This window comes from Scyliorhinus canicula, chromosome 13 (genome assembly GCF_902713615.1).
Source record: "Scyliorhinus canicula chromosome 13, sScyCan1.1, whole genome shotgun sequence".
NCBI classification, from domain to species: domain Eukaryota; kingdom Metazoa; phylum Chordata; class Chondrichthyes; order Carcharhiniformes; family Scyliorhinidae; genus Scyliorhinus; species Scyliorhinus canicula.
This window is the reverse complement of record NC_052158.1, coordinates 104,088,051-104,112,680: the sequence shown is the minus strand read 5'-3', so window position 1 is coordinate 104,112,680 and position 24,630 is coordinate 104,088,051. Positions and strand designations below refer to the sequence as shown.

Genomic DNA, 24,630 nt, shown 5'->3' with positions numbered 1-24,630 from the left:
CATGTCCGGCTGTTTCACCTAGAAGCAGAGCGAAGATTCATTCGGGCACAGAGGTCGATAGGGGAGCTTAAAAGATCGCGGAAATTCAAATCAGTAGCTCATTCACTCAATTTTCTCCATCTTTTGTACTGACTATTTGCTTAACATCCCAATTACAAGCGTCTCTGGCCGCAAATTACATGACATTTTTTCTCAATGCTATTTCTTAGTATCTATGGAACAAAATGTGCTTCAATTATGAGCAAAATTGAAGCATCAAATGAAATGGATGCTTTTATTTCATCAAACAAAATAATGTAACTTTCACAAATCAGAGCAAATATACAAAAACAAGTGTACAAATGTGACAGACATCACGGCTACATAAACGGATTTATTTACTCAATTGATTAACTTCCCACATAACCACTAGACATTTGACCAATAATAACTACAGATTTTCATTTCAAGACTCTAACATAACATTTTATGCATTCGACATTAACAAACTTTGTACATAGAAAGTCCAGATCAGTGACAGATTGTCAACTCTCACATTTTTAAACAGAAAAGGAATTACGCAAAGTTTTATTCTAAAACACTGTTTCAATGGGAGAGCTATTTTAAAACATTGCAAATGGCATTTATTTTAAAAACCCACATCACAGTCGAAGTAGGAAGTAAATTTCTGGCTCACTGATGGTGCTGGGCTCAGTTTGCAATATTGAGTTGTCAGTGTAAAAGTTGTCAAGGTACCTATGATGCAGTGTACTACAAGAACCTTCAGGAATACCTCGACCGTCCAATTCTTCCTCTTCAAGCTGGTTCAGGTATCCTGCAATGTAGGAACCTGTGGAATGCCTATTGACTGTATGGTGCTGTACTGGGGGTTTATTTCTTAAAACCACGCCACTAGAAAATTTATGCTTGTTGGCTTCTTGAATTTGTTTTGCCCTGTTAGCAACGTAACGGACTCTGCTCTGGCTTCTAGATGAGAGTTTTCTTACTAGTCCTCTTTGGTAACCAGATTCCGGCCTTAAACCTGAAACCTGGATGACTTGATTTTCCTCCTGTTCTAATGATACAAGTTTGCGTAATTGTTCTGTTAAAGCATCTGCAGGCTGTGGCACATTTTTAAAGGAAGATGTTTGTTGATCTTTTATACGTGGCACAATAAAACCTTTGCTGATAAATTTGTACTTGCTTTCAAAGGTGCAGCCTATGTCCTCAGAAGTCAGATCACCAAGACTCTTGGATTTGCATGCACTCGGTTGATTTGCTGCAGTAAAAGGATGGATGTTTGGTGAGATTCTACATGCAGCTGAATGCGGTGGATTCCAATTATTTGTTTTAGAAGTATACAATGCCTTTTCATGTGGAGTTGAAGCCGGCAAGCCCTGCAAAAATACGCAATTGCTTACGTTTTCAACATTCACGTGGCTCGACAGATAGTCATTCCAAGCCAATGGGGGGTTTTCTGGGCTCATGTCTTCATTACAGTTTTCTGTGGCTGTCACTGTATACTCAAATTCATCCATTTCGATTAAGCTGCTACCAACAGAATCTATTGGTAGAGCCACATTAAGGATGGTATCATCAGCTACCGTACCAGTGGCAGTTGTACTATCACATTTACCATGATCACCCATCGAGCTCCAGGTTGTGTCATAGATGCTGGATGCATGTGAATTTACAAAGGAATTTGTGGGGCTATCCAAAGGATTTAAGGTTTGGTTTAGTGTTACCTCTAAAGTTCTATCAAATGTACTTGCATTTTTAGTATTACGCAAGGAAACTGAAGAGAGAGCTTCCTCGTGAATAATGGTATATGTGGAGTGGTCTGATGTTTCAGGGCTAGAGAAGACTGTAGTATCTGCTGTAACATCTAAACATGGTTTCTTGGTTTTAATATTCCGAAACAGTGGATCTACAGGTGCATTCATTTCTAAGCCACAAGTTTGTGACAGTCCAGACATCATGCTTAATGTATGATTGCTGGTTCCCTGAAAACTTGAAACCATGGTCAGATTGGTTCTATCAGCTGTTGTTTCAAACTGTGCAATGAGCGCTGAAATAGAACTGCCAACTCCACTTTCACTGGACAAGGACATGGCATCAATCAGATGAGAGACTGTGCTGTCAGGAGTCAAACCTAAAGATTGTGAAGCATCAAAATTGTCAACAGGCGCTGGTGAACAAATAGAAGACATTGCGATATAATGTGCCTTATTGTTGAATTCCATTTTTTCAATCTTTTCTTCACCTTCTCCAAGCTTTGTATTGCATAGTGATTCCTGTTGTCGCTCTGTGAGTTTCTGTTCTTGTACCAGGTTCTCTTTGGTCAACTGAGACAAAATCAGATTACCTTCAAACTGGAACTGCTCATTTTCGTGAAAATGTTCTTTATCACATACCTCATCAGAGTTAGCATGATGCTGCCCTTTGAAGGGAAGATTTTCAAAGGAACTGTGCTCATCTATTGAAACATTATATGAAAAGTCTTCTGTGTTTACAGACAATATTTTAGAAATATTCCTCGTCAAGTCTTGTGACCGAGGTCCACAAAATTCATTGGCAGCAGTTAATGGAATACACTGAGGTAAAACAAATGATGATTCCATAGATTTGTCTTCACAACACTTTTTACTTGAACTTTTGTTAGCTTTTGTTCCTGCAAAACAAATGATCAGAAGGTCAGTTTTTGCAGGAAGGCCCATAATTTCGCATTTGGTTTAATAGTAACTATTCAATTTCAGAATCAGGTGAATGCTTTAGGCCTCACTCCAGACAGCGTCAGCAAGTGAGGTCTAGAATGTGGCCTCTAAATAGCTGGCTTCCTGCATCTAGATGGAATTACCACAGGTCAGCAGTAGAATTCCCACCTGTGAGACAGAAGGGATTCGATTGGGCCCCAGGCTAAACAATGTCAGAGAACGGAAACCACAGCACTGGTTCCAAATGCTGGTCTGGTTTCTAGTTGATGGCAGGGAGACTGGCAGCTGATGAGTTATTTTAACATTCATCCATGGGATGTGGGTGTTCATTGGTGAGCCATCATTTGTTGCCCATCGCTAGTTGGCCTTGAACGGAGTGGCTTGTTAGGCCACTTCAGAGGGCTGCAACAACCATCCACCCTCTCCCTCCTGACCATTGTAAGTGGTTGATGGGGCTCTTTAGCCTTGGCCAGTAACTTCAAATGATAAATGCTCACATTCATACTCTTTAGTATAAATTTAAATGCCCTACACATTTTGTGTGGTTTCATCAGTCCCAAAGGTTGGAAAGAAGGATTATCTAATTTGTGTCTGAATTACATTTTTCTGACCCTGGATATTACCAAATTAGTCTTAACATTCTGATTGCAGGTTTGTAGGATGTGAATTGCATTCACTGCAACTCAGATATTTATCCTTTCACTGAAGACATCTGTTTTTAAACAATTACACTGGAAAACAATTTATGGAGATGCAGATTTCATGAAAGTGTTTTTAAAAACTTGGAGAGAGGAAGAGAAAAAGAAAGTTATTGATGAGGTCCTTCACTGAACTTTATCATATGTTTCAGTTTAAATTTAATGGTATTTCAAATCTGAAAACAGTAAAAAAAGTTTATGAAATACATTCTTGATTCTTATCAGTGAAGCACCTTTCTCAAAAGTTTAGATTTACCTGCAGAAGTTTCCTAGTCAGTTTTGAACTACAAAGAAACAGGACAGTAAAGACAGAACAAAAATAGAAACAATTTTGTTAAAATAATTCTCAAATCAGATCCACATTACAGAATTTCAAATGAAAGCAAATGAAGGCAACGGACCATTGAATTTAAGATATCCAAAATGTTTAATTAACATTTACTTTTTGTTAGGGTATCGAATGGATACTTTTTCATTAATTTACATATTTTCAATTTAAAATCTAAAAGAGGGAAAACTAAATGTGGCTACTTTTTAAAAAAATGATGCAACTTGTAAGGCTATATCATGCAGTGTTTTGATAAGACTGTGGGAATAACTCTTTGCACAGAGGTTCTTTATAAATTTACAGCAAGTTCAGGTGAGGTTTTTTTCTGGAGGAGATAAAAGCAAAAAATTCAAATAATACAGCAATATTAATAGGGATCAGACAATATGTCACCAGATAATTTTTAGCCATGAATGCATGGAATTCAAGAGGATTCCATATCATTCCACTTCAAGAGGTTAATGAAATTAATGGATTTGAAAACAAAATATTTCTTGCTTGTATTGTACATATAGTCAATTTGTTAAAGATCATAACTTGCCATGACATACTAAAACACCTTTTACTTAATCAATTTGTTTACATTAAGAGGCAATTATTTCACTTCATGCCTCGACAAATTTGTATTCTCAATGCCATGAAGTTCTTTTCTATCTGAATATTCAGTGTGCTAAACATGAACAGAATACTGAACAAAGTCTAGAAAATCGATTGCACCCAGAACCGATTGCAGGAGCGAGGACATGCACTGCACATGCCATATGGGCCACGGGACCCATGTTACGTCGGTGCTGGCAGGTCATGAGCAACCACGTATTCAGCCAGTAATATTTACTAATCAATGGCTGTAGGCTTGTTCAAGGGTTTGCAGTTGAATTTCACGGGCACAAAGAAGCTGGCACTTCTTTAAAAGGTACATGCATTCTGGTAGCAGACAGCAGGGAATCATTGCAGATTACTGTAAGGTATAATGGGGGCATCCGGATTCTCTGAAGCTCTCTTGGAAACCCAGGTCCGGCAGTGGGCAAGAGGAAAAAGCTCTTATTCTCCTTGGGAGCAGAAATCCCTCCAGGCAACACCTCCGCTGCCAGTGGGAAGTGGGTGCAGACGAGCTTAATGCCAAGACCATGGCTCTCAAGGATATGGCTGCAATGCGAGAGGCAGTTTAATGGCACAATGAGGAACTTTATATTAGAAATTGTGTTTCTGATTCAAGGTTCCCTTTAATCTTTTTTTCAGCCAGTTTTTCAGTGTGTGGTCCTTTGAATGCTTTTGTGTAACTGTGGAATTATTCTGGACATGGCTGCTGCTTGTCCACACACTTGTGCAGCTAACAGGAACATTGTTCTCAGCTCACTAATCTCCCCTCACCTGTAACCTTACTACTGCGCTCACTTGCTTCCCTCAAACTCCTACAATCACTGCTCCACACTATATTCCAGCTCTTTCCCTCCTCACATAGTTACGTTTTACTGTCATTGCTATTGTGACTCCCTTTCATAACTCAGATCGTACAAATTACATACAAGCTACCTGACCACAACAGGCACTTCTATAAATACTCAATGTTTCACATGGCAACATGGAATGCCAGTTCTGCAGCTGTGCCTAGCTTCCTGACAGTGGTCATTAGCCACTTCTGAAGGACTTTGTTGCGTAGTAACATGATAACCTGGGTTGACTAAAGGTAGCACAAAAGGACTGATGCAAACTAAATGAATCACGAGTGCTCTCTGCAGGCTGGACACCGATCTGCAATGTTGCTCTGCCTATATTCACAAATCAGCTGGACATTGAGGGAGTCAAACCCTTTTTTATTCACAAAGTCAAACAAGGCTATGTTGGTGCAGTCTAGAATACTTTACACCCTGGGAATCCTGCAATAGAGGTGTAACCGAGTGCTTCTGGGTGCATTGAGAAAATGATGCAGCTGGTCCACCTGGTACAGATAGCCTCAGAGACCTCCCATTTACAACACTAGAAGATGTCGCAGGTGTCACCTGCTGCAGGTTGGAAGAACCACAACGAGTTAGACAGCCACAGGCAGTGCTGTTCATGCTTTGGTTTCAGCATTGAGGTTGTGACTCAAGGAAGCGATATAACCCGGGGATAGCCTTCTTGAGAAGTGATGGTGATCCAAAATTAAGAATGAAGACCTATTGTGGGTATGGTTTCCTGCTCGTTCCCAATTGCTTTGCAGCTCCCACTTATCCCCCAGCTCCAAAGATGGACCTACAGATTACCCACAATTGCAATGAAATTCCTTTGGTGAAAGACAATACAATCTAATGCAAGAAAAATGTGTCAGAACGAAAATCAGTTGTAGCAGGTGGAAAATATGCCACAGCCACTTGCAGTACCTATCCCCTTCCTTCCACCACAAGCCCAGAAGTTAACAAGAAGCCAAAAATGAATAATCTGCACTTAACCTATAAGTGGTGCTGAATCATTTAAATAAACATGCTGAACAATCCATTCTGTGTGTTAACTCAATCAGCCACTCATGGTGCTATCACATGACAAGTCTTTTCCTTCAAAAGTTCATCTTTATCATACCCTTGAGCAGTCCTGGAGGGAATCCAACCAGTGTAAATCCTTCTATGTTAGTAAAGTGAATTTTGCCTCCATCAGTTCTTTGTATAGAATGTCTCATTCCATTGTGAATACCAATGTTAATTATTTGACTAAATCAGGCAATGATAACATCATAATAATTAAAGCAATGCAACATCAAATAAAGCATTTCCAAATGTATAGGGACTAATCTATCACATGCAATGGAGCTTTGCTTGTGGAGGTGGACTTTATATACAAGACAGGGACATCAGTTTCTTGACATACAAATTTATGGAATTTGCAAAGTTATAGGCAAAATGAATGGTGCGATTCTGAACAGCTGTACTTCAGGTTGAAGTGGGTAGCGTTCCAGAACTAATCACAAATGGACAGGTGTACCTCTGCTTTTTGCTGTATGAGAAAAATATTTTCCATTTAGATTTAGAAGTCTTCAGAGTCTAGGCTTTTTGGAAAGCAATGCATCAACACGAACATTGCTTCCTCCAAATGCGCCCTCCCCCATAAGCATCAAGCTTTCCAATGCAAGTTCAACATGTCACATTTAGCCTTTTCATTCAGAATCAGTAAATACTCTAAACAGAATTCTGAAAATTTGATCAATGCTGCAAGACAGAAGCTGTGAAAATTCAGATGTCCTTGAATACAAAGCGATACGAAAATTAATATTTCTTCTTTCCTGGTGTTGGGCAAGAATTGTTGCTATAGGATGGGCCAGAGAAAGCAAGCAGCAATTGTTATGGTCGATGCCAAGGAGAAATCTTTCATTGGCTAGTTGTCCAGGTGTGCTCCTGAATACTCCAAGTTCAAATCTGAACATTATTAACTTGTAATAAACTCCTTTATATTGATATTCAGGTATTTTCTGATCCCTGTATGAAAGTCTCTTGCTCTGGATGTAAGGGTTGAGTGGACACAATGTATTGCCTCTTTATTTGGAAGCAATCAGAGGATTAACATAGGCCAAAATCTTCCTTTTGGAACCACAATGTTATGAGAGAAAACATGTGCGTCTACTGAATTCTATTAAAATAAATAGCGGACCGAATATTGGTAAGACACTACACGTTTATGGGCATCTATTTTTCTTGCTATTTGTTTTGTCCTTGTCCTTGCATCCAGTAAGAAAGATTCTGTTTCAAAGAATTATGCCAGTTTTGGAGTGGTCTGATTGCTATTAGGATCATCAAGGCATTCATATGAAATAGCTTCAACTGGAGAATTAAAAAAAAACTTATTTTTCCCCTCTGACCTCTGGACCATAATTGGACAACATTCCATGTCAGGGATGTCTTAGAATCATGGAACAGTACAGCATAGATGACAGCCATTCAATCCATGGAGACTGCCTCAGTTCTGACCAAGGGTAATCAAGTTAGTCCAATGCCAGAACCCTCTCTCCCCCACCCAATCCTTTTCCAATATAGCTGTAAAATTCTCTTTCAACTATTCAACAATTACTTGGTTTTATGAATCATAAAATCCTAACAGTGCAGAAGGAGGCCATTTGGCCCATCAAGTGGCCCATTAGGGCAGCACGGTAGCATTGTTGATAGCACAATCGCTTCACAGCTCCAGGGTCCCAGGTTCGATTCCGGCTTGGGTCACTGTCTGTGCGGAGTCTGCACATCCTCCCCGTGTGTGCGTGGGTTTCCTCCGGGTGCTCTGGTTTCCTCCCACAGTCCAAAGATGTGCAAGTTAGGTGGACTGGACATGATAAATTGCCCTTAGTGTCCAAAATTGCCCTTGGTGTTGGGTGGGGTTACTGGGTTATGGGGATAGGGTGGAGGTGTTAACCTTGGGTAGGGTGCTCTTTCCAGGAGCCGGTGCAGACTCGATGGGCCAAATGGCCTCCTTCTGCACTGTAAATTCTATAAGTCTGCACCGAACCTCTGAAAGAGCACCCTACCGAGGTCCACTCCCCCCGTCACCCTGCCCTAGCCTCATAACCTAACCTGCATGGACACTTAAGGGGCAATTTAGCATGGCCAATCTAGCTAACCTGCACATCTTTGGACTGTGGGAGAAAACCCACGCAGACACGGGGAGAACGTGCAAACTCCACACAGACAAAGCCGGAAATGAACTCGGGTCCCTGGTGCTGTGAGGCAGCAGTGCTAACCATTGTGCCAACATACTGCCTTTTTGACAGCTATTATTGAATATGTCTCTGCCTCTCTATCATGCAGTGCTTTCCAAATCCTAACTACATTGTTCCAATCACCTTAAATCTATGCCCTTTGGTTATTGACCCCATTTGTTCTATTTAAACCCTTCATGATTTTAAATTCTTCACCAAATCTCTTCTTCTCTGCTCGACGGGGAACAGCCCCAGCCTCTCCAGTCAATTCACATTGCTGCAATCCCTCATCACGGGAGCCATTCTCGTACCCTCTACTGTACCCTCTCCAAAGCTGTCATGTCCTTTCTAAAATGTGGTGCCCAGGATGGATACCATGCTGCAGCTGGGTGTGGACAGTGTTTTATGTAGGTGCAGCATTGATGCACTTACGGAGCTATTGTTCATAAATCTCAGGACCTCATATGCTTTATTCACCTGCTTTGCTAACCTGTCCTGCCACCTTCAAACATTGTGCAGAAACACTCAGGGTCTTCCTTCTTGCACCCCTTTTAAAATTGCAACACTTAGCTTGTATCGTCTCTCTTCATTCTTCTGACCAAAATACATCGCTGCAAACTTTTCTGTGTTTAATTTATTCTGCCAGCATGTCTATGTCATGTTGAGTCTATTGCCACATGACTCAGGAAAAGGAGGCCCTGGTATGCAGTTTGGAGGGACAGTGGTTGGCAACTAAAAAACAAATCGACAGCCTGGAGCAAGCTGAAGTGAAAGCTCTGAAAAAGCAGCCAAATCAGGTTTTGCAATGTCACAACAGGGCTAAACACCATTTTTCACAAATGTCAAGTAGTATTAACAAGGAGACAGGACTTGTCTCCTACACTGTTGAAACTCGGGAGGATTTGGAGATGTGGAGAAAACACGCTGATTAGCTTTTAGCCACTAAAACAAGGTTGCCAGAGACAGACTGAACCGAGAGTTTGCAACAAACTGTGCCAAGTGGAAACCTGTACCTAGCCGAGTCCCTGACAATAACAGAAACAACTCTGGAAGACTGTACCTCAATTGAGGACATTTCAAGACCAAATAAATCTCTAAATTCTACGTCGACTCCGGTTGAGACAACTAAGGACGACGGCGAAACTCAAACCAAAAACACCAGGAGGTTACAGTTAACACAAAAAAACAGACACCAGAGGTTCGATGATAATCATAGAGGAATTAACATCCTCTGAAACGTCTAACTTATTGATGTGTTTGTTAATTGTTCATATTGAAAATTTTGATTGGTAACTTATACAGCGTTTCATTGCAGGAACCTTTGGTGTAAAGGAGGGGGAAAGTATTGTGTATTCATGTTTGTTCCTAGTTGGAACAAGGTCACTGGGTTTTATCATGTAATGCATTGATGATGTCATTGGCATTTTGGGCAGGCTAACCATCTTCCTTTGTGCCAGGTATGTAGATTCACATTGACTGTAGTTTTGATCGGGTTCCTTGATCCCATACCCGGTAAAATGCTCTTAATGTCAAGGGCAGTCACTCACCCCACCTCTGTTCAGCTCTTTTATCCATGTTTGAACGAAGGCTGTAATGAGATCAAGAGCTGAGTGGCCCTTGCAAACACAAACCAAGCAGTGAGTAGGTTATTGCTAAGCAACTGCTGCTTGATAGCATTGTTGATGACCCCTTCCATCACTGTACTGGTGATTGAGTGTAGACTGGTAAGTGGCTGGGATGAATTTGGTCTGCTTTGTGTGTACAGGTCATACCTGGTTTTCCACATTGCTGGGTAGAAGCCAGTGTTATGGCTGTACTGGGACAGCTTGGCTTGGGGTGCAGGAGATACTGGAGCACAAGCCTTCAGTACTGTTGGAATATTGTCAGGGCTGATAGCCTTCCTAATATCCAGCTGTTTCTTGATATCACATAGAGTGAATCAAATTGGCTGAACAATGGCATCTGTGATGCTGGAGACCTCCAGAGGAAGCCGAGATGGATCATCCACTCGCCACATCTGACTGAAGATTGATGCGAATGCTTCAGCCTTGTCTTTTGCACAGAGAATAAGGCTTTATATACATGCAAACTGGTGATCAATGGACCAGAATATGACTAACTTGCCATGAATTTCTTAAGACACATCTCAGGAATTCCCCTTTCTGTCGTATGACATCAGAAAATCTGATTTTTGATATTGATAAATAAAAATAAATGCTCTCTAAAATGCCAGATTTCTTTTTAAAAACGATCATATTCCTGTTTGTAGCACTGCCTAAAAACATGAACCGATATTGCATTTTTAGAATTCTGCATTTGCCTTACCTGAGCTATCTGGTCTTTCATCAACAGGTGGCAGCATTTCTCCATAAAACAATTTGTCGACTGGCATAGAAGCAGGCCGTGTTTGGAGTTTTCTTGTTCCACACTTGCTCTGAGTTTCTTGCCTGCTGCAATCAAGTGGATTAGATTCTTTTTGCCTCAATTCAGTGCACATTTCCAAATTCACACTTTTGCTCTTTTTGCTTCCTTTTGTAGGTGCACTGGCTGTGCGGCGTAGAATTCGATTCCCAAAGGATTTCTTCTGCGTAAAGTTGCCACGATTTCTGTTTACAGAGGCATTCTTGCTGTTCTTGTTAAATAGACCTTTGAGTCCCATTAGCTGCTGCATCTGGTGGTTAAAGCACGATAATTAAATCAGGAGAATCAACTATATTTTTTGAGGGATTTGAGGGAAAAGTTGTATATTTTAGATGGCTATTTACAAATCTGTGGTCTTTCAAAGTTTTAAATTTATTTTGAATAATTATAAGGATTAAACCATTCTTAAATAACAGTCAAATCAAAACAAACTGACACGTATTGTACATTGTAATGACAGCAAAACTATCAGCATCACTGTAGCTACTGTATAAAATGGACAATAACCTCTGGTGCTCACACATCTTCAGTGAAATATAGAAATCTGGAAGTTTCTTTCAGTGATGCCCTTTACAGATTTGATCAACACAGAGGTCTGACATGAACTTCAACTTTGTGGGCACTATTCTCACAAAAACTATTGGCAGGTTTTAAGTCATAAATACTTCCGAGGGGCAGCACGGTGGCCTAGTGGTTAGCACAACCGCCTCACAGCGCTGAGGTCCCAGGTTCGATCCCGGCTCTGGGTCACTGTCCGTGTGGAGTTTACACGTTCTCCCCGTGTCTGCGTGGGTTTCGCCCCCACAACCCAAAAATGTGCAAAGTAGGTGGATTGGCCACGCTAAATTGCCCCTTAATTGGAAAAAAATAATTGGCTAATCTAAATTTATAAAAAAAAAAAAAAAAAAAATAAATACTTCCGAAATCTCTGGAAACACAAATATTATTTCCGTAGGTGACTTCCTCACCTTGTGTAAACATTGGATGATTTTTAAAATAATAAAAGTTCATTTGTTTTTAAAGCTTACGATATTTCAATTTTTAACCTTAATCTCAATTGTTATGTTTATTTTGCTTGCTATAATATGATTATTGAAGTGAATTATGACCCCTGCTTTCATTTCCAGGCTATGAAAATTCTTCAATCTGCTTGGCTGATCCACCAGCTTATAGACTTCATAGAATTTACAGTGCAGGAGGAGGCCATTGGGCCCATCGGGTCTGCAGGCCCTTGAAAAGAGCACCCCACTTAAGTCCACACTTCCAACCTATCCCCGTAACCCCACCCAACCTTTTTGGACACTAAGGGCAATTTAGCATGACCAATTCACCTAACCTGCACACCTTTGGACTGTGGGAGGAAACCGGAGCACCTGAAGGAAATCCACGCAGATGCGGGGAGAACGTGCAGAATCCGTACAGACAGTGACCCGCCGGGAATCGAACCTGGGACCCTGGAGCTGTGAAGCAGCTGTGCTAACCACTGTGCTAACGTTCTGCCCATGTGACTTCACTCTTGTCGGAAGTCACAGATTCCTGTAGATGTTGCCAAATTCAAAGTCACACCTGAATGCGAGATTTGACACTAAAAAGAGCCACTAAATGTTTGTGGGCAGTTTTTCTTGAAATCAGTGGCATGCATCTTCCCTTTGCCGCCTGCTGTAATATCCAGGCACAATACATCTATTTGACACGTTCATCATTTTTTGGCCAGGTGCAGAGGAAAAAATGCCACAGGTTGGTTCAGAGAAACAACCTTTAGCAGTCAAATAAAAGTGAGCTTTATGCCGAAGTAATTGCAGTGCATGTTCGCCACACATCAGAAACTCCAGGAATAACACCAAGTTGAACTGGTTAGGGCCTCCACTGCAAAGCAAAAGACGGTTTACTGTGAACACAAGCACGTTTGTCACCGACAATGTAACCTTGATGTATCTCGTCACTTTCCAAACACTGTAAATACAACACCTAATTCGTCTGCTAAGGTAGCAAAGCTTAATTGTCACTTAAGGTAAGAAGGATACTTGGTATAAACCCATAAGACCACAAGACATAGGAGCAGAAGTAGGCCAGTCAGCCAATCAGTCTGCTCCAACATTCAGCGAGATCATGACTGATCTGATGTGATAATCCTCAACTCTACTTTCCTGCCTTATCCCCATAACCCTAGATTCCCTTATTGATTAAAAATCTGTTTATCTTACTCTTCAACATATTAAACAACATCAACTATACAGCCTCTGTGGTCAAGAATTCCACAAATTCACAACCCTCTTGAGAGAAGAAATTCTTCATCTCTGTCTTAAATTGGCGACCCTTCACTCTGATATTATGCCCTCTGGTCTTAGACTCCCCCACAGGGGAAACAACCTCTCACCATCTACCCTATCAGCTCCTGAGAATCCTATATGTCTCAATCAGGTCACCTCTCATTCTTCTAAACTCCAATGAGTACAGTCCAACCTACTTAACCTCTCTTCATAAGAAAATCCCTCCATATCCTAGTGAACCTTTGTTGGACTGACTCCAACGCTAGTATGTCTGTTCTTAGATAAAGGGACCAAAACTGTTCACAGTATATCAGAGCTGATGAGCAGCCATTCTATTCCTAATACTATAGCAGGACCATCTCATTTCGAAGTGATATTTCAAACTTGAAGATGATCATTTACGCGTCCTAATCTCAATTTGAATTCTAATTTAAAGCTTCTGCTGTTCGTTATGGTCAATCCCTTTTAAAGCCAAGTTGCTAAAAGTTAACTTGCAATTTTGTTTTACCTCCTCTTACTTGAAGTTTTAAAATCACAAGAATTTATCTGGCTAGATGTAGTTAACATCCAATCTGTATCTCCAAAGAATACATACACATAAAGCAGGACTTTGACCAATAATATTTCCAAATCAAAGATGAAAATAAACAAATGCAGACAGGTTACATACCTTTCCATAAATGTCATGAATCATCACATGTACAAAGAGTGATGCTTCTTCCATGTCCTCCAGGTAAACATGCCTATATCCTGTGGAAGGAAGCATTTTGTTCAAATCTATAAGTTACTTGTTGGTCCACAGAAATGCAGTAATGAATAGCGTTTTCACAAATGATTTCAAAAGGTGTACTGACCAGGCATGAGGGTACTAAAAGGTACAGTTCTTTGACCAACAAAGTCTCGACCAATCGGATCATGATCCCAGACTAGAAACCGAACCAGGGCTATTTCGGGCATGTGGACTGTAAAAGTTACAGTTTCCTCCCAGACAGGATTGAATCCTAAAGGTGAGAATTAAATTTAGAATTCCACTTTAGTTTGGAAAATCTCTTTATATCACATACACTCACCTATCGCTGTTATTAACTGCTTTTTATTGGAAAAGAACCAATTTTGGTATTGATGCAGATATCATTCACGATGTGGTGCACATTTTAATATGAAGTCTAATCTCACGTTATGTTTGATGTGTACAAATTGTGACACCGAAACATAAACAGCCTCATTTTATTTAGAGCTATCCAGACAATAGCACGCAAATTAATCAAAAGTTGACAGTATAAAGCAATGACTATAAATGTGGCAGATGAATTTATCCGTATGAAAGAAAGGAAGTGTTTGCGCATACGTGAAGTGGTATCATGAACATGTAAATGAGTGAGGATATAGTTAATCAACATATAGTGTGAAGCTGGAGTCACATGCCAGCTGGACTGGGTAAGGACTAAAGAACATTAATAAACCAGCTGGGTTTACAATAACCCATCAACCCTTTAGGCTCTTTTAAAAATTCCTTTGCTGTCCCACAATTACATTTATTTAATTTTTTAATCATAGTGGGATTTGAATTGTCATTTGCCGAGTTACTAATCCATTGCCAGAACTGCTACACTATTGCACCCACCGGATCACATACTCAAAGACTGGGAGCAATGCTCCCAGAGACGGGGCATCCAGGCACCAAGGTTTTCCCCAATGTATATGGTGCCTTTCACTCCTTCTACAGTGCTCAAGAACGCAGCACACCTCTTCCCCCAATGCACGCATACCGAAGAATAATGCCGTACCGTAGTTTCGACACATCAGAGCCTCACTGTCTAGTACTCTGTTTCCTCATACTGACACACCGGATTGCCACAACTACGTTCCAGTGCAATGATAACCCGGAAGCCTTCCCCAGAAATTTGAATACAAGTTTGGGCTGCCTCAGCGCTACAGACCAAAGAACCCATCCCAACCCTAACTAGTTCTTGGAACAATCCAGTGTTAGTGGTGGCAGGCGATAATTCCTTCACAATGCCACATGTGGATAAATTTGGGTTAAATTTTATTTCAACTCAACCATGTTTAGACAATATTCATGGTAATAACTCACAAGGTCAAGGAAGACATTTTAATACTACCATGTGGCTGAAGAGGCCATGTTGTATCCTGTGTTAACCTGTATTAATTAAAGTTATGTATTGAGTCCTGACCAGTCATGGAATAGATGATTGTAAAAGGTATGCAACTTGTGGAGTCAGAATCAATGAATCAACGTAATTGATAATACAATTCAAGACCGGTTTAGCTCACTTGGTTAGACACCTGGTTTGTGATGCAGAGCAAGGCCAACAGCATGGGTTCAATTCCTGTACTGGCCGAGGTTATTCATGAAGACCCCGCCTTCTCAACTTTGCCCCTCACCTTAGGTGTGGTGATCCTCAGATTAAATCACCACCAGTCAGCTCTCCCCCCTCAAAGGGGAAAGCAGCCTATGGTCATCTGGGACTATGGCGACTTTACCTTACCCATTGTATAAGTTTTAAATCTTTCTCTCTTATGAGAAAGTGCAGTTTTAGCTGGGACTGTGCAAACAAGGAAATATTTTGGAATCCTGACAAGGTCTGTGAAACAGTACGCTATGGTAGTCAACAGCCTAGCTTAATTAATGACAAGTTGATTAACACGTATTGTATTCCTATTAGGAATCTTGCGGCACAGTGTAAAGCATTCCTGCCACTGAGCCAGAAGTTCCAGGTTTGAGACTCACCCCAGGACTTGATCTCAAGGAAGGTGTGTTCATAACGCAGGCCAACAGGTTGAGTGTCAACCAGTATCCTTCCTCAAACTCGTTATTTCTCAATAGCTCAAAATTTAGCATTCCAGAGCTCCCTCAGACTTTGCCTCCCTTTCAATCTTGAGGGATATACAACATCCTGATTTATTTAATCCCTCATCTCTTCTACCTTGGTCACATCCTATACGACGGACCGTGTACTTCAGCTTAATTTTTCAACACAAAAGCTCTCTGCAGTAATCTCAATTGCCCAAAAATATTTCTCGGACCAAATTCTTCCAGAAGAACAGGAAGCATGAAGACCAATCATATTTCAAATTATATTTATAAAAGCAGAGATTATGTATGCGCAACTGTGAATGACTTGACATCCATAAATTAAGACATAACCACATTCCATTGATGGTCATTTCCAAATTCAGATCTAATTGTTTGCAAAGCCAGGGGCTCCATGCTTTGGCCAAAATGGCACCAGAGCCCTGATTCCGGCAGTCCCACCCCCGAACCATGCACTCAATCATTTTCAGCGAGGTGGGGGGAGGGAAATGAGGTCAGGTTACAGTTTGCACATTTGTGGTTCACAGAGGTAGTTTTACATGTAAATATGGAGCTACTTTCACAACTGGGATGTCAAAAAACAGGTGGGCTTTAGATGCTGGGGGAAAAAGGTCTAAAACTGTTAAAGTTATTTGAAGAAGTAGGGTACCTTTTAGGAGGCGATGTTCCCTTTATTAGATGTCAGGTACCCATTGGAAGATTAGACATAGATGCGCATGAAAGTGGATAAATACAGCTGAACTATTAAGCTGTTAAGACATCATCCAATTTGGGGGAAAAAGCTTGTGGATTCTTGCAAATTCAATAGCTGCCTGTTGAAATAAGCTTTTAAATATCTACAATATAAGAGACCAGGTTATGAAACAAAATGGTCTGGCCATAGTAGAGGGGTCTGGACAATGAGGCGACAGGGCGGGAGCTGCCGGGATCAGCATGGGCCAGCTGACTCTCGGAAGCGTAGTGGGGGGAGAGCAAGTGCTCAGCTGGTGCTTGGCAAGGGGTTTTGGGTCGTGGGGCTGTAGGGGTGGGGGGGGGGGGGGGGGGGGGGGATGCTGCTTTGCTGACAGAAGAGGTATCAATTTCGGAGTACCAATTGAGGGCCGGGGCGGTGTCTCCCTGTGGGGGCGCTCGAGGAAGCGAAGGGCGTGGGCTCGAGGTTGGCCAAAAAAGGGCGATGGCTAGTTGGCGGGGTTTAGCGCGCACCCCCCCCCCCCCCCCCCCATCCAGGCTAATCACGTAGAATGTGAGGGGTTTGAATGGGCCGGTCAAAAGAGCGCGCATGTTCGCGCATCTAAAGGGGTTAAATGCAGACTTAGTAATGCTTCAGGAGACACATTTAAAGCTCGCAGATCAGACGAGATTGAGAAAGGGATGGGTAGGCCAGGTGTTCAGTTCAGGGCTGGATTCGAAGACCAGGCGGGGTAGCAATTCTGATCAGTAAGGGTGTGGCATTCGAGGCTGGGAGAATTGTGGCAGATAAGGGGGGCAGGTATATAATGGTGAGTGGAAAATGGGAGGGGGCCCGGGTGGTGTCTGCGAACGTCTATGCTCCGAATTGGGATGATGTGGAATTTATGAGACGCATGCTAGGCAAAATCCCGGACTTAGAGTCACACAACCTGATCATGGGGGGAGACTTTAACACAGTCACCGACCTCGAGCTGGACCGGTCAAAGTCCAGGGCAGGGAAGTGAACGGCAGTGGCTGAGGAACTGAAGGGTTATATGGCGCAGATGGTGGGGTGGATCCCTGGAGGTTTGCGTGGCAGAAAGCGAAGAAGTTCTCTTTTTTCTCCCACGTTTGTAAGGTTTATTCGCGCATAGACTTCTTTGTCTTGAGCAGGGCATTAATCCCAAAGATGGCGGGGACAGAATACTCGGCAATCACAGTCTCGGACCATGCCCCGCACTAGGTGGACCTGCGGCTTAGTGAGGAGAGAGGGCAGCACCCACTCTGGAGACTGGATGTGGGGCTGCTGGCGGATGAAGAGGTTTGCGGGCGGATTACCAGGAACATCCAGGATTACCTGGAAACAAACGATACTGGTGAGGTAGCAGCGGCAACGGTCTGGGAGGCTCTGAAGGCAGTTGTCAGAGGGGAACTCATCTCATTTCGATCTCATAGGGAAAAGAGAGAAAGAACGGAGAGGGTGAGACCGGTGGAGGAGATACTCCGAGTGGACTGGAGATACGCAGAGGCCCCCAAGGCGGGGCTACTGAGGGAGCGGCAGAGTCTGCAGGCGGAGTTTGAACTGCTGACCACAGGAAAAGCGGTAGCACAGCCGAGGAAGGCAAGGGGGGCAGTCTATGAGTATGGGGAGAAAGCGAGTAGAATGCTGGCACACCAACTGCGAAAGAGGGAGGTGGCCAGGGAAAATCGGGGGAGTAAAGAATAAGGAAGGTAACACGGCCTTGGATCCGGGCCACTTGAAGTTCCAAGGGTGGAAGAGGACCTGGTGGAGGGGCTGGGGCCCCGATTGAATTGGAGGAGATTGTCAAGGGTATAGAGGGCATACAATTGGGTAAAGCCCCGGGGCCGGACGGTTACCAGGTAGAATTCTAAAAGAAATTTTCGGAAATATGAGCCTGCTCCTGATGAGGACCTTTAATGAGGCTAGAGAGAAAGGAACCCTCCCTCCAACAATGTCACAGACCTTGATCACACTCATTCTTAAATGAGGAAGGACCCAGAACATTGCGGGTCAACCAGACCAATTTTGCTTTTAAACGTGGATGCCAAATTGCTAGCTAAGATTCTGGCCAGAAGAATTGAGGATTGCGCCGCAAGGGTGATAAGAGGAAGACCAGACCGGGTTTGTTAAAGGCAGACAACTCAACACCAATGTCCGGAGACTTTTGAATATTATTGTGATGCCCTCAGAGGGAGGGGAGGCTGAGGTGGTAACAACGATGGACACAGAGAAAGCCTTTGACCGGGTCCAGAGTCCCAGCTCCAGAGTCCCAGGTTCGATTCCCGGCTGGGTCACTGTCTGTGTGGAGTCTGCACGTCCTCCCCCTGTTTGCGTGGGTTTCCTCCGGGTGCTCCGGTTTCCTCCCACAGTCCAAAGATGTGCAGGTTAGGTGGATTGGCCATGCTAAATTGCCCGTAGTGTCCTAATAAAGTAATGATGTGGAGATGCCGGCGTTGGACTGGGGTGAGCACAGTAAGAAGTCTTACAACACCAGGTTAAAGTCCAACAGGTTTGTTTCAAACACGAGCTTTCGGAGCACGGCTCCTTCTTCAGGCCCTTCTTCAGGCTTCTTCACCTGAAGAAGGAGCCGTGCTCCGAAAGCTCGTGTTTGAAACAAACCTGTTGGACTTTAACCTGGTGTTGTAAGACTTCTTACTAATAAAGTAAGGTTAAGGGGGGGTTGTTGGGTTACGGGTATAGGGTGGATACGTGGGTTTGAGTAGGGTGATCATGGCTCGGCACAACATTGAGGGCCGAAGGGCCTGTTCTGTGCTGTACTGTTCTATGTTCTATGGGTGGAGTGGGAGTACCTGTGGGAAACGCTGGGGAGGTTCGGCTTTGGTGAGGACTTTATTGGCTCCAACTACGACTGGGCGTCCAATATAGCTATGATTAGGAAGTGGGTGATGGGGGAAGGGACGGCGTGGGAGCAGCTGGAGGCGGCGTCATGTAAAGGTACTCGTCTATGAGCTTTGATAACGGCTCCTTTGCCATTCTCGCCGATCCGTTACTCCATAAGTCTGGTGGTGGTGGTGACACTGCAGATCTGGGGCCAGTGGAGGATATACAAGAAGGTGGAGGGAGCGTCGGTCTGGACCCCGATATGGGTTTGTCCCGGGTAGGATGGATGGTGGGTTCCAGAGCTGGCAGAGGGCAGGCATCAGAAGGATCGGAGATCTGTTCATAGATGGAAGCTTTCCCAGTTTGAAGGCGCTAGAGGACAAATTTAATCGGCTGCCAGGAAGCGCCTTTAAATATCTGCAAGTACGAGCCTTCCTGAAAAAACAAGTAGTGGCCTTTCCGACGCTGCCGTCACTGAGGATACAGGGCAGGGTGGTCTCCGGTACCTGGGTGGGGGAGGGGAAGGTGTCGGATATCTACCAGGAACTACAGGAGGTGGAGGAAACCCAGGTGGAGGAGCTCAAGGGCAAGTGGGAGGAGGAGCTAGGTGAGGAGTTGGAAGCGGGTCTGTGGGCAGAGGTCCTGGGCAGGGTTTTTAAAAAAAATGTTTTTATTCTCCATTTTCACATTTTCCTTCAAAATTTACACCCCACGAATAAGCAGTAAACGGTAACAGATATTAATTCAATACCATTAACATCAGCAATGACCCCATCCCCCCACCACCCCAAGCAACGGCCCACCTGTTTATATATGCCTCAAATAAAACAAACCCTCCCGCGGTGGAAAAAAAAACAAAGGTGAAAAAGAGAAAGGAGTCTGGAATCGCCCATGGTCACCATTAACCTATAGAGTCCCCCCCCTCACCGGACGAAAGAGTACCGTAAACGACACCCAAGAGTTTTACCCCCCCCCCCCCCCCCCCCCCCCACCAAAACTACTCCCCTCCACTTCCTCTTGTAAAAATCCTCCCCCCCAACCTCGGTTCCTTTCCCCCAACTTTCCACCCCTGCTAGACCCCTCGGACCCTGTTCTGCCAGGCTCCGATGGCCCCAGCCCCTACCCCCATCTCACCCCCGTTCACTGGCCGGCTTAAACCGGTCAGCGTGGAGGCCCCCGCCCGGGTCTCTTTCCCCTTTGCCCGACCCCAGGAAGAACCCAGAAGTCCCCTTTAGCACACAAACCCCACATACACATCCACACCCCAAAGAACCCTCATTACGACTGAAAGTCCCATTTCTTCCCTTGCCCAAATATATACAATGTTGGCTCCTATAGCCCTTACACCAGCACGCAGTGAAACAAAAAAAAAAGAAAAAATACAGTCATGAGGCTTCATCGGTACAAGACCATGGCCAGGATTCTCCCCTACACATCTTTAGGGGCCAAGCCCTCACATTGAGGGGCTAGGCCCGCGCCGGAGTGGTTCCCACTCCGCCGGCTTGCGTGAACGGCCCTTGGCTACACGCCAGCCGGCGGCCGAAAGGACTTCGCCGGCCGGCCTAAGTCCGCGCATTCGCCGGAGCGTCAGCGGCTGCTGACGTCATAACGGCGCATGCGCAGGGGAGGAGGTCTCTTCCGCCTCCGCCATGGTGAAGGCCATGGCAGGGGCGGAAGAAAAAGAATGTCCCCACGGCACAGGCCCGCCCGCCGATCGGTGGACCCTGATCCGCGGGCCAAGCCACTATGGAGGCACCCCCCGGGGTCAGATCGCCTCGCCCCCCCCCCGGACCCCGCCACCAATCCCGCCAGTCAGGTAGGTGGTTTAAACCACGCCGGCGGGAGAGGCCTGTCAGCCACGGGACTTCGGCCCATCGTGGGCCGGAGAATCGCCGTGGGGGGTCCGCTGGGGGTGGAGAATTCGGGACTCGGCGGGGGCGGGATTGACGCTGGCCCCAGGGGGTCGGAGAATTCCGCCCCATGTCTCAATTCTGCCACAGTCCTTCTGCCTTCGCAAACTGCTCCACTGCTTCTGCTGTCCCAAAATAAAAGTCCTTGAACTTGTAGGTCACCCTCAGCTTCACTGGATATACAATGCTGCACTGCACCTTGCTAATGAACAGTGCCTCTTCACCTGGCTGAAGGCAGTCCACCTCTTCGCCAGCACCACCGTAAAGTCCTGGTATACGCGTATACCAGCTCCAGCCCACTGCACCACCCGCTTCTGCTTAGCCCAGCACAGGACCTTCTCCTTTACATTGTACCTCACTGCTCTTGGTGGCTCACTCGCCTTTGGTACAGGCCTCCACGACCGTTGAGCCCGATCCAGTTCATATCGGGAGGGATCCTCCCCCTCCCCCAATAGCTTTGCCAACATCGTGGCAAAATACTCAGTCGGCCACGGGCCTTCCACTCCTTCGGGCAGCCCCACAATCCTCAAATTCTGTCCCCATGATCTGTTTTCCAGGTCTTCCATTTTGCCTCGCAGACCCTCGTTGATCTCTATCACCTTCTGCATCTCTTTCCCCATTGAGGTAAGTTGATCCCCTGTGCTGCAGTAATGTCTCTTCCACTTCCTTTAGCGCCTCGCCTTATCCCGCACCTCCGCTCGCCACCGTCGTCCTCGCCGGGGTAATCGCCTCCTCCACCAGCACTTTCAAAGCCGCCCCATCTCCTTCCTCATTGCCTCCATGTGTTTTTTAAACTGCCTTTCGAATTCCGCAGCCATCACATTGGTTATTTCTTCAGCCGTAAGCAATGCGGCCTCCCGTGATGCTCCAGCCTCCATTTTCTTTACTGACACCGCGGTGACCTTTCCACTCTCTGACGGACTTTCAGCCGCTATTTTCACGGTCGTTTTTTGCTGGTCTTCGACATTTCCTCCCCCTGTGCTGTCTCCCGACTTTTGCTGCCTCCGCTGCCCCTAGGACCGGGCGTTACCCCCTGACAATGCCATTCCCAAGCGGGAGCCCTCCAACGCGTGGCTGCCTCCCGCCCGCCGTCACTGGAAGTCCCCCTGGGCAGGATTAATTCCTCCTCATCATGTGCCAGGCTTAGTCTAGTTCAATTTAAGGTGTTCCACCGGGCACACATGACTGCAGTGAGAATGAGCAAGTTTTTTGGGGTAGAAGACAGTTGTATGAGGTGCAAGGGCAGCCCTGCAAACCAAAACATGTCCACATGTTTTGGGCATGCCCGGAGCTTAGAGTGTTCTGGCAAGGGTTCGCGAGAGCAATGTCCAAGGTGCTTAACGCACAGGTGGTGCCGAGTCCAGAGATAGCGATCTTTGGTCCCAGAAGACCCGGGAGTTCAGGGGGCGAAAGAGGCCAACGTCTTGGCCTTTGCCTCCCTAGTAGCCCGGAGACGGATTTTATTAATGTGGAGTGACTCGAAGCCCCCCCGAGTGTAGAGACTTGGGTTAACGACATGGCTGGGTTTCTCAGGCTCGAGAAAATAAGTTTGCCTTAAGAGGGTCTATATGCTAGGGTTCTCTCGGAGGTGGCAGCCATTCGTCGAAAATTAAAATGTCAGCAGCAGCAGCAATCCGTAAGGCGGGGGCTGAGTGCTTCATTGGGATGGTGTGGGAAGACTGGGCCGCGTGGGGTAATGTCTATTTAATTGTTATTGTATATTCTCTTTTTACACTATGTTAATGTTCACTCGTTTGTTTTGTTATTATTGTTACTCGCATTTTATTATGAAAAATTCTGCAAAACCTTAATAAAAATACTTATAAAATAAAGTGGTCTGGCCATAGTGTATATGGGCGTGTTGGCATGGAGAATGTAATGGCAAAGGGTAGTGGGTGAGGATCATGGGTTGACATGCATTGGCACTATGTGGGCATAGAGGCAAAAAAGTGCCGGTATGTGGGGGCATGGGTTGGCACCAAGCAGGGTAGAGGAGCACAAGGTGACATGAAGGTGCATGTGGCCATGAGTTTGCAAAGATGGGGCATGCGGGGGGTGAGGGCTGTTTTTCCTTTCCTTGTTTTTCTTGTAACTGGAATAAAGTTCCAAAGCACCAAGGCAGATCTTTTCACCAACCCCATTTGGCACCTGGTAGACCCTGTGGCTGCCTACTCACTGTTTGAGGGGTATTTAACACCCACAAAAATCCCACGGTCCGGGGCATTTTTTCCCAAGTTGGGTTTGAGATGTTGGCAATTTTCCTGACTCTGCACTCCTAACTCGGGAACAAAGATTTTGCCCTCGGGCTCTCAAACCCATTTTGAACTTACGACAGGTATTATTAAACGCAACAGGATTTATTTTCCAGCTGAACGTGTATAACTTACAATAAGCTTTTATGGAAATGATTTGACCATCTGACTTATAGAACATAGTGAACACCTTAAATTTTAATAATTCTCGATCAGAATTCCTCTGAGATCCAGTATTAAAAGCCCATTTTTTAAAGGATATAATGGAAAACCGCCCATATTATGAACCTAAAGTTACATTAATATTTGAGCACTTTCGTTTACAAAAAAAAAACTTAGGACAAGCCCAGCTATTGCAACTAGGAAATGTTTCTGTAAAAGGATATGTCCACAACTTCATTACACACAAGCTCAGTTCTTATCTTATGAATTTAAAAAGGTGATAGACAGAAACATTTGTGACTAAGTGAACTATGAAGATTGAGCCAAAGATTTTGAATAACGCTTCCATTTCCCAATTAGAACATACATAGACAGCACTTAACTAAGCCCCAAGATCTCACCATTATCATCCACCACTCTGGTCTGTTCCTTACAGCAATCTATTGGTAAACCAATAATTTCCACTTCAACAAAGGGATCAATTATCTGTGCGAGATCAAGCAAATGAAAAGCACAAACATGTGAATATTTTCACAAGAGTCTACTGATACACATACTCATTTTAATGAGCAAGGAATAATGCAATAAAGAAAATAAATTACACATATTACACGGCACCTGTTGCTGTAGAGATCATTTGAACATAAAGTGGGTACCTTAGAACCAGGGGCAAAATTTCCTCTTCATTAATTTTAGCAAGACAATAGGTAAAGTATCAATGGCTCAAATGGTTACTATTTTTATTTACATTTACAATTTATATACTCAGTATTGCTGTTTTTCACTAATGCTCATTTTTATACCTCTATGTTCCACTTTGTGTCAGAAAACATCTTCCAGTCAGTCCTTTGTGTACTTGGCAGAATTATGAAGA

General features: G+C 44.2%; 1 protein-coding gene across 5 annotated transcripts in view; it reads right to left on the bottom strand.

Moving 5' to 3' along the window:
- Positions 1-243: 243 nt before the first annotated feature.
- Positions 244-24,630, bottom strand: part of plch1 (phospholipase C, eta 1) — a 200,473-nt gene continuing 176,086 nt past the window's right edge. For 4 of the 5 annotated variants that reach the window (XM_038815875.1, XM_038815877.1, XM_038815878.1 and 1 more), the window contains 5 exons: positions 24,158-24,242; positions 13,919-14,065; positions 13,735-13,814; positions 10,699-11,044; positions 244-2,650 (listed from right to left, as the gene is read on the bottom strand). In XM_038815875.1, coding sequence (XP_038671803.1) covers positions 642-2,650; positions 10,699-11,044; positions 13,735-13,814; positions 13,919-14,065; positions 24,158-24,242 — 2,667 coding nt within the window. In that variant the 3' untranslated portion in view covers positions 244-641. Of the gene's footprint in view, positions 2,651-3,646; positions 3,676-10,698; positions 11,045-13,734; positions 13,815-13,918; positions 14,066-24,157; positions 24,243-24,630 lie in introns of those variants that run through there. The other variant, XM_038815879.1, reaches the window with a different exon arrangement.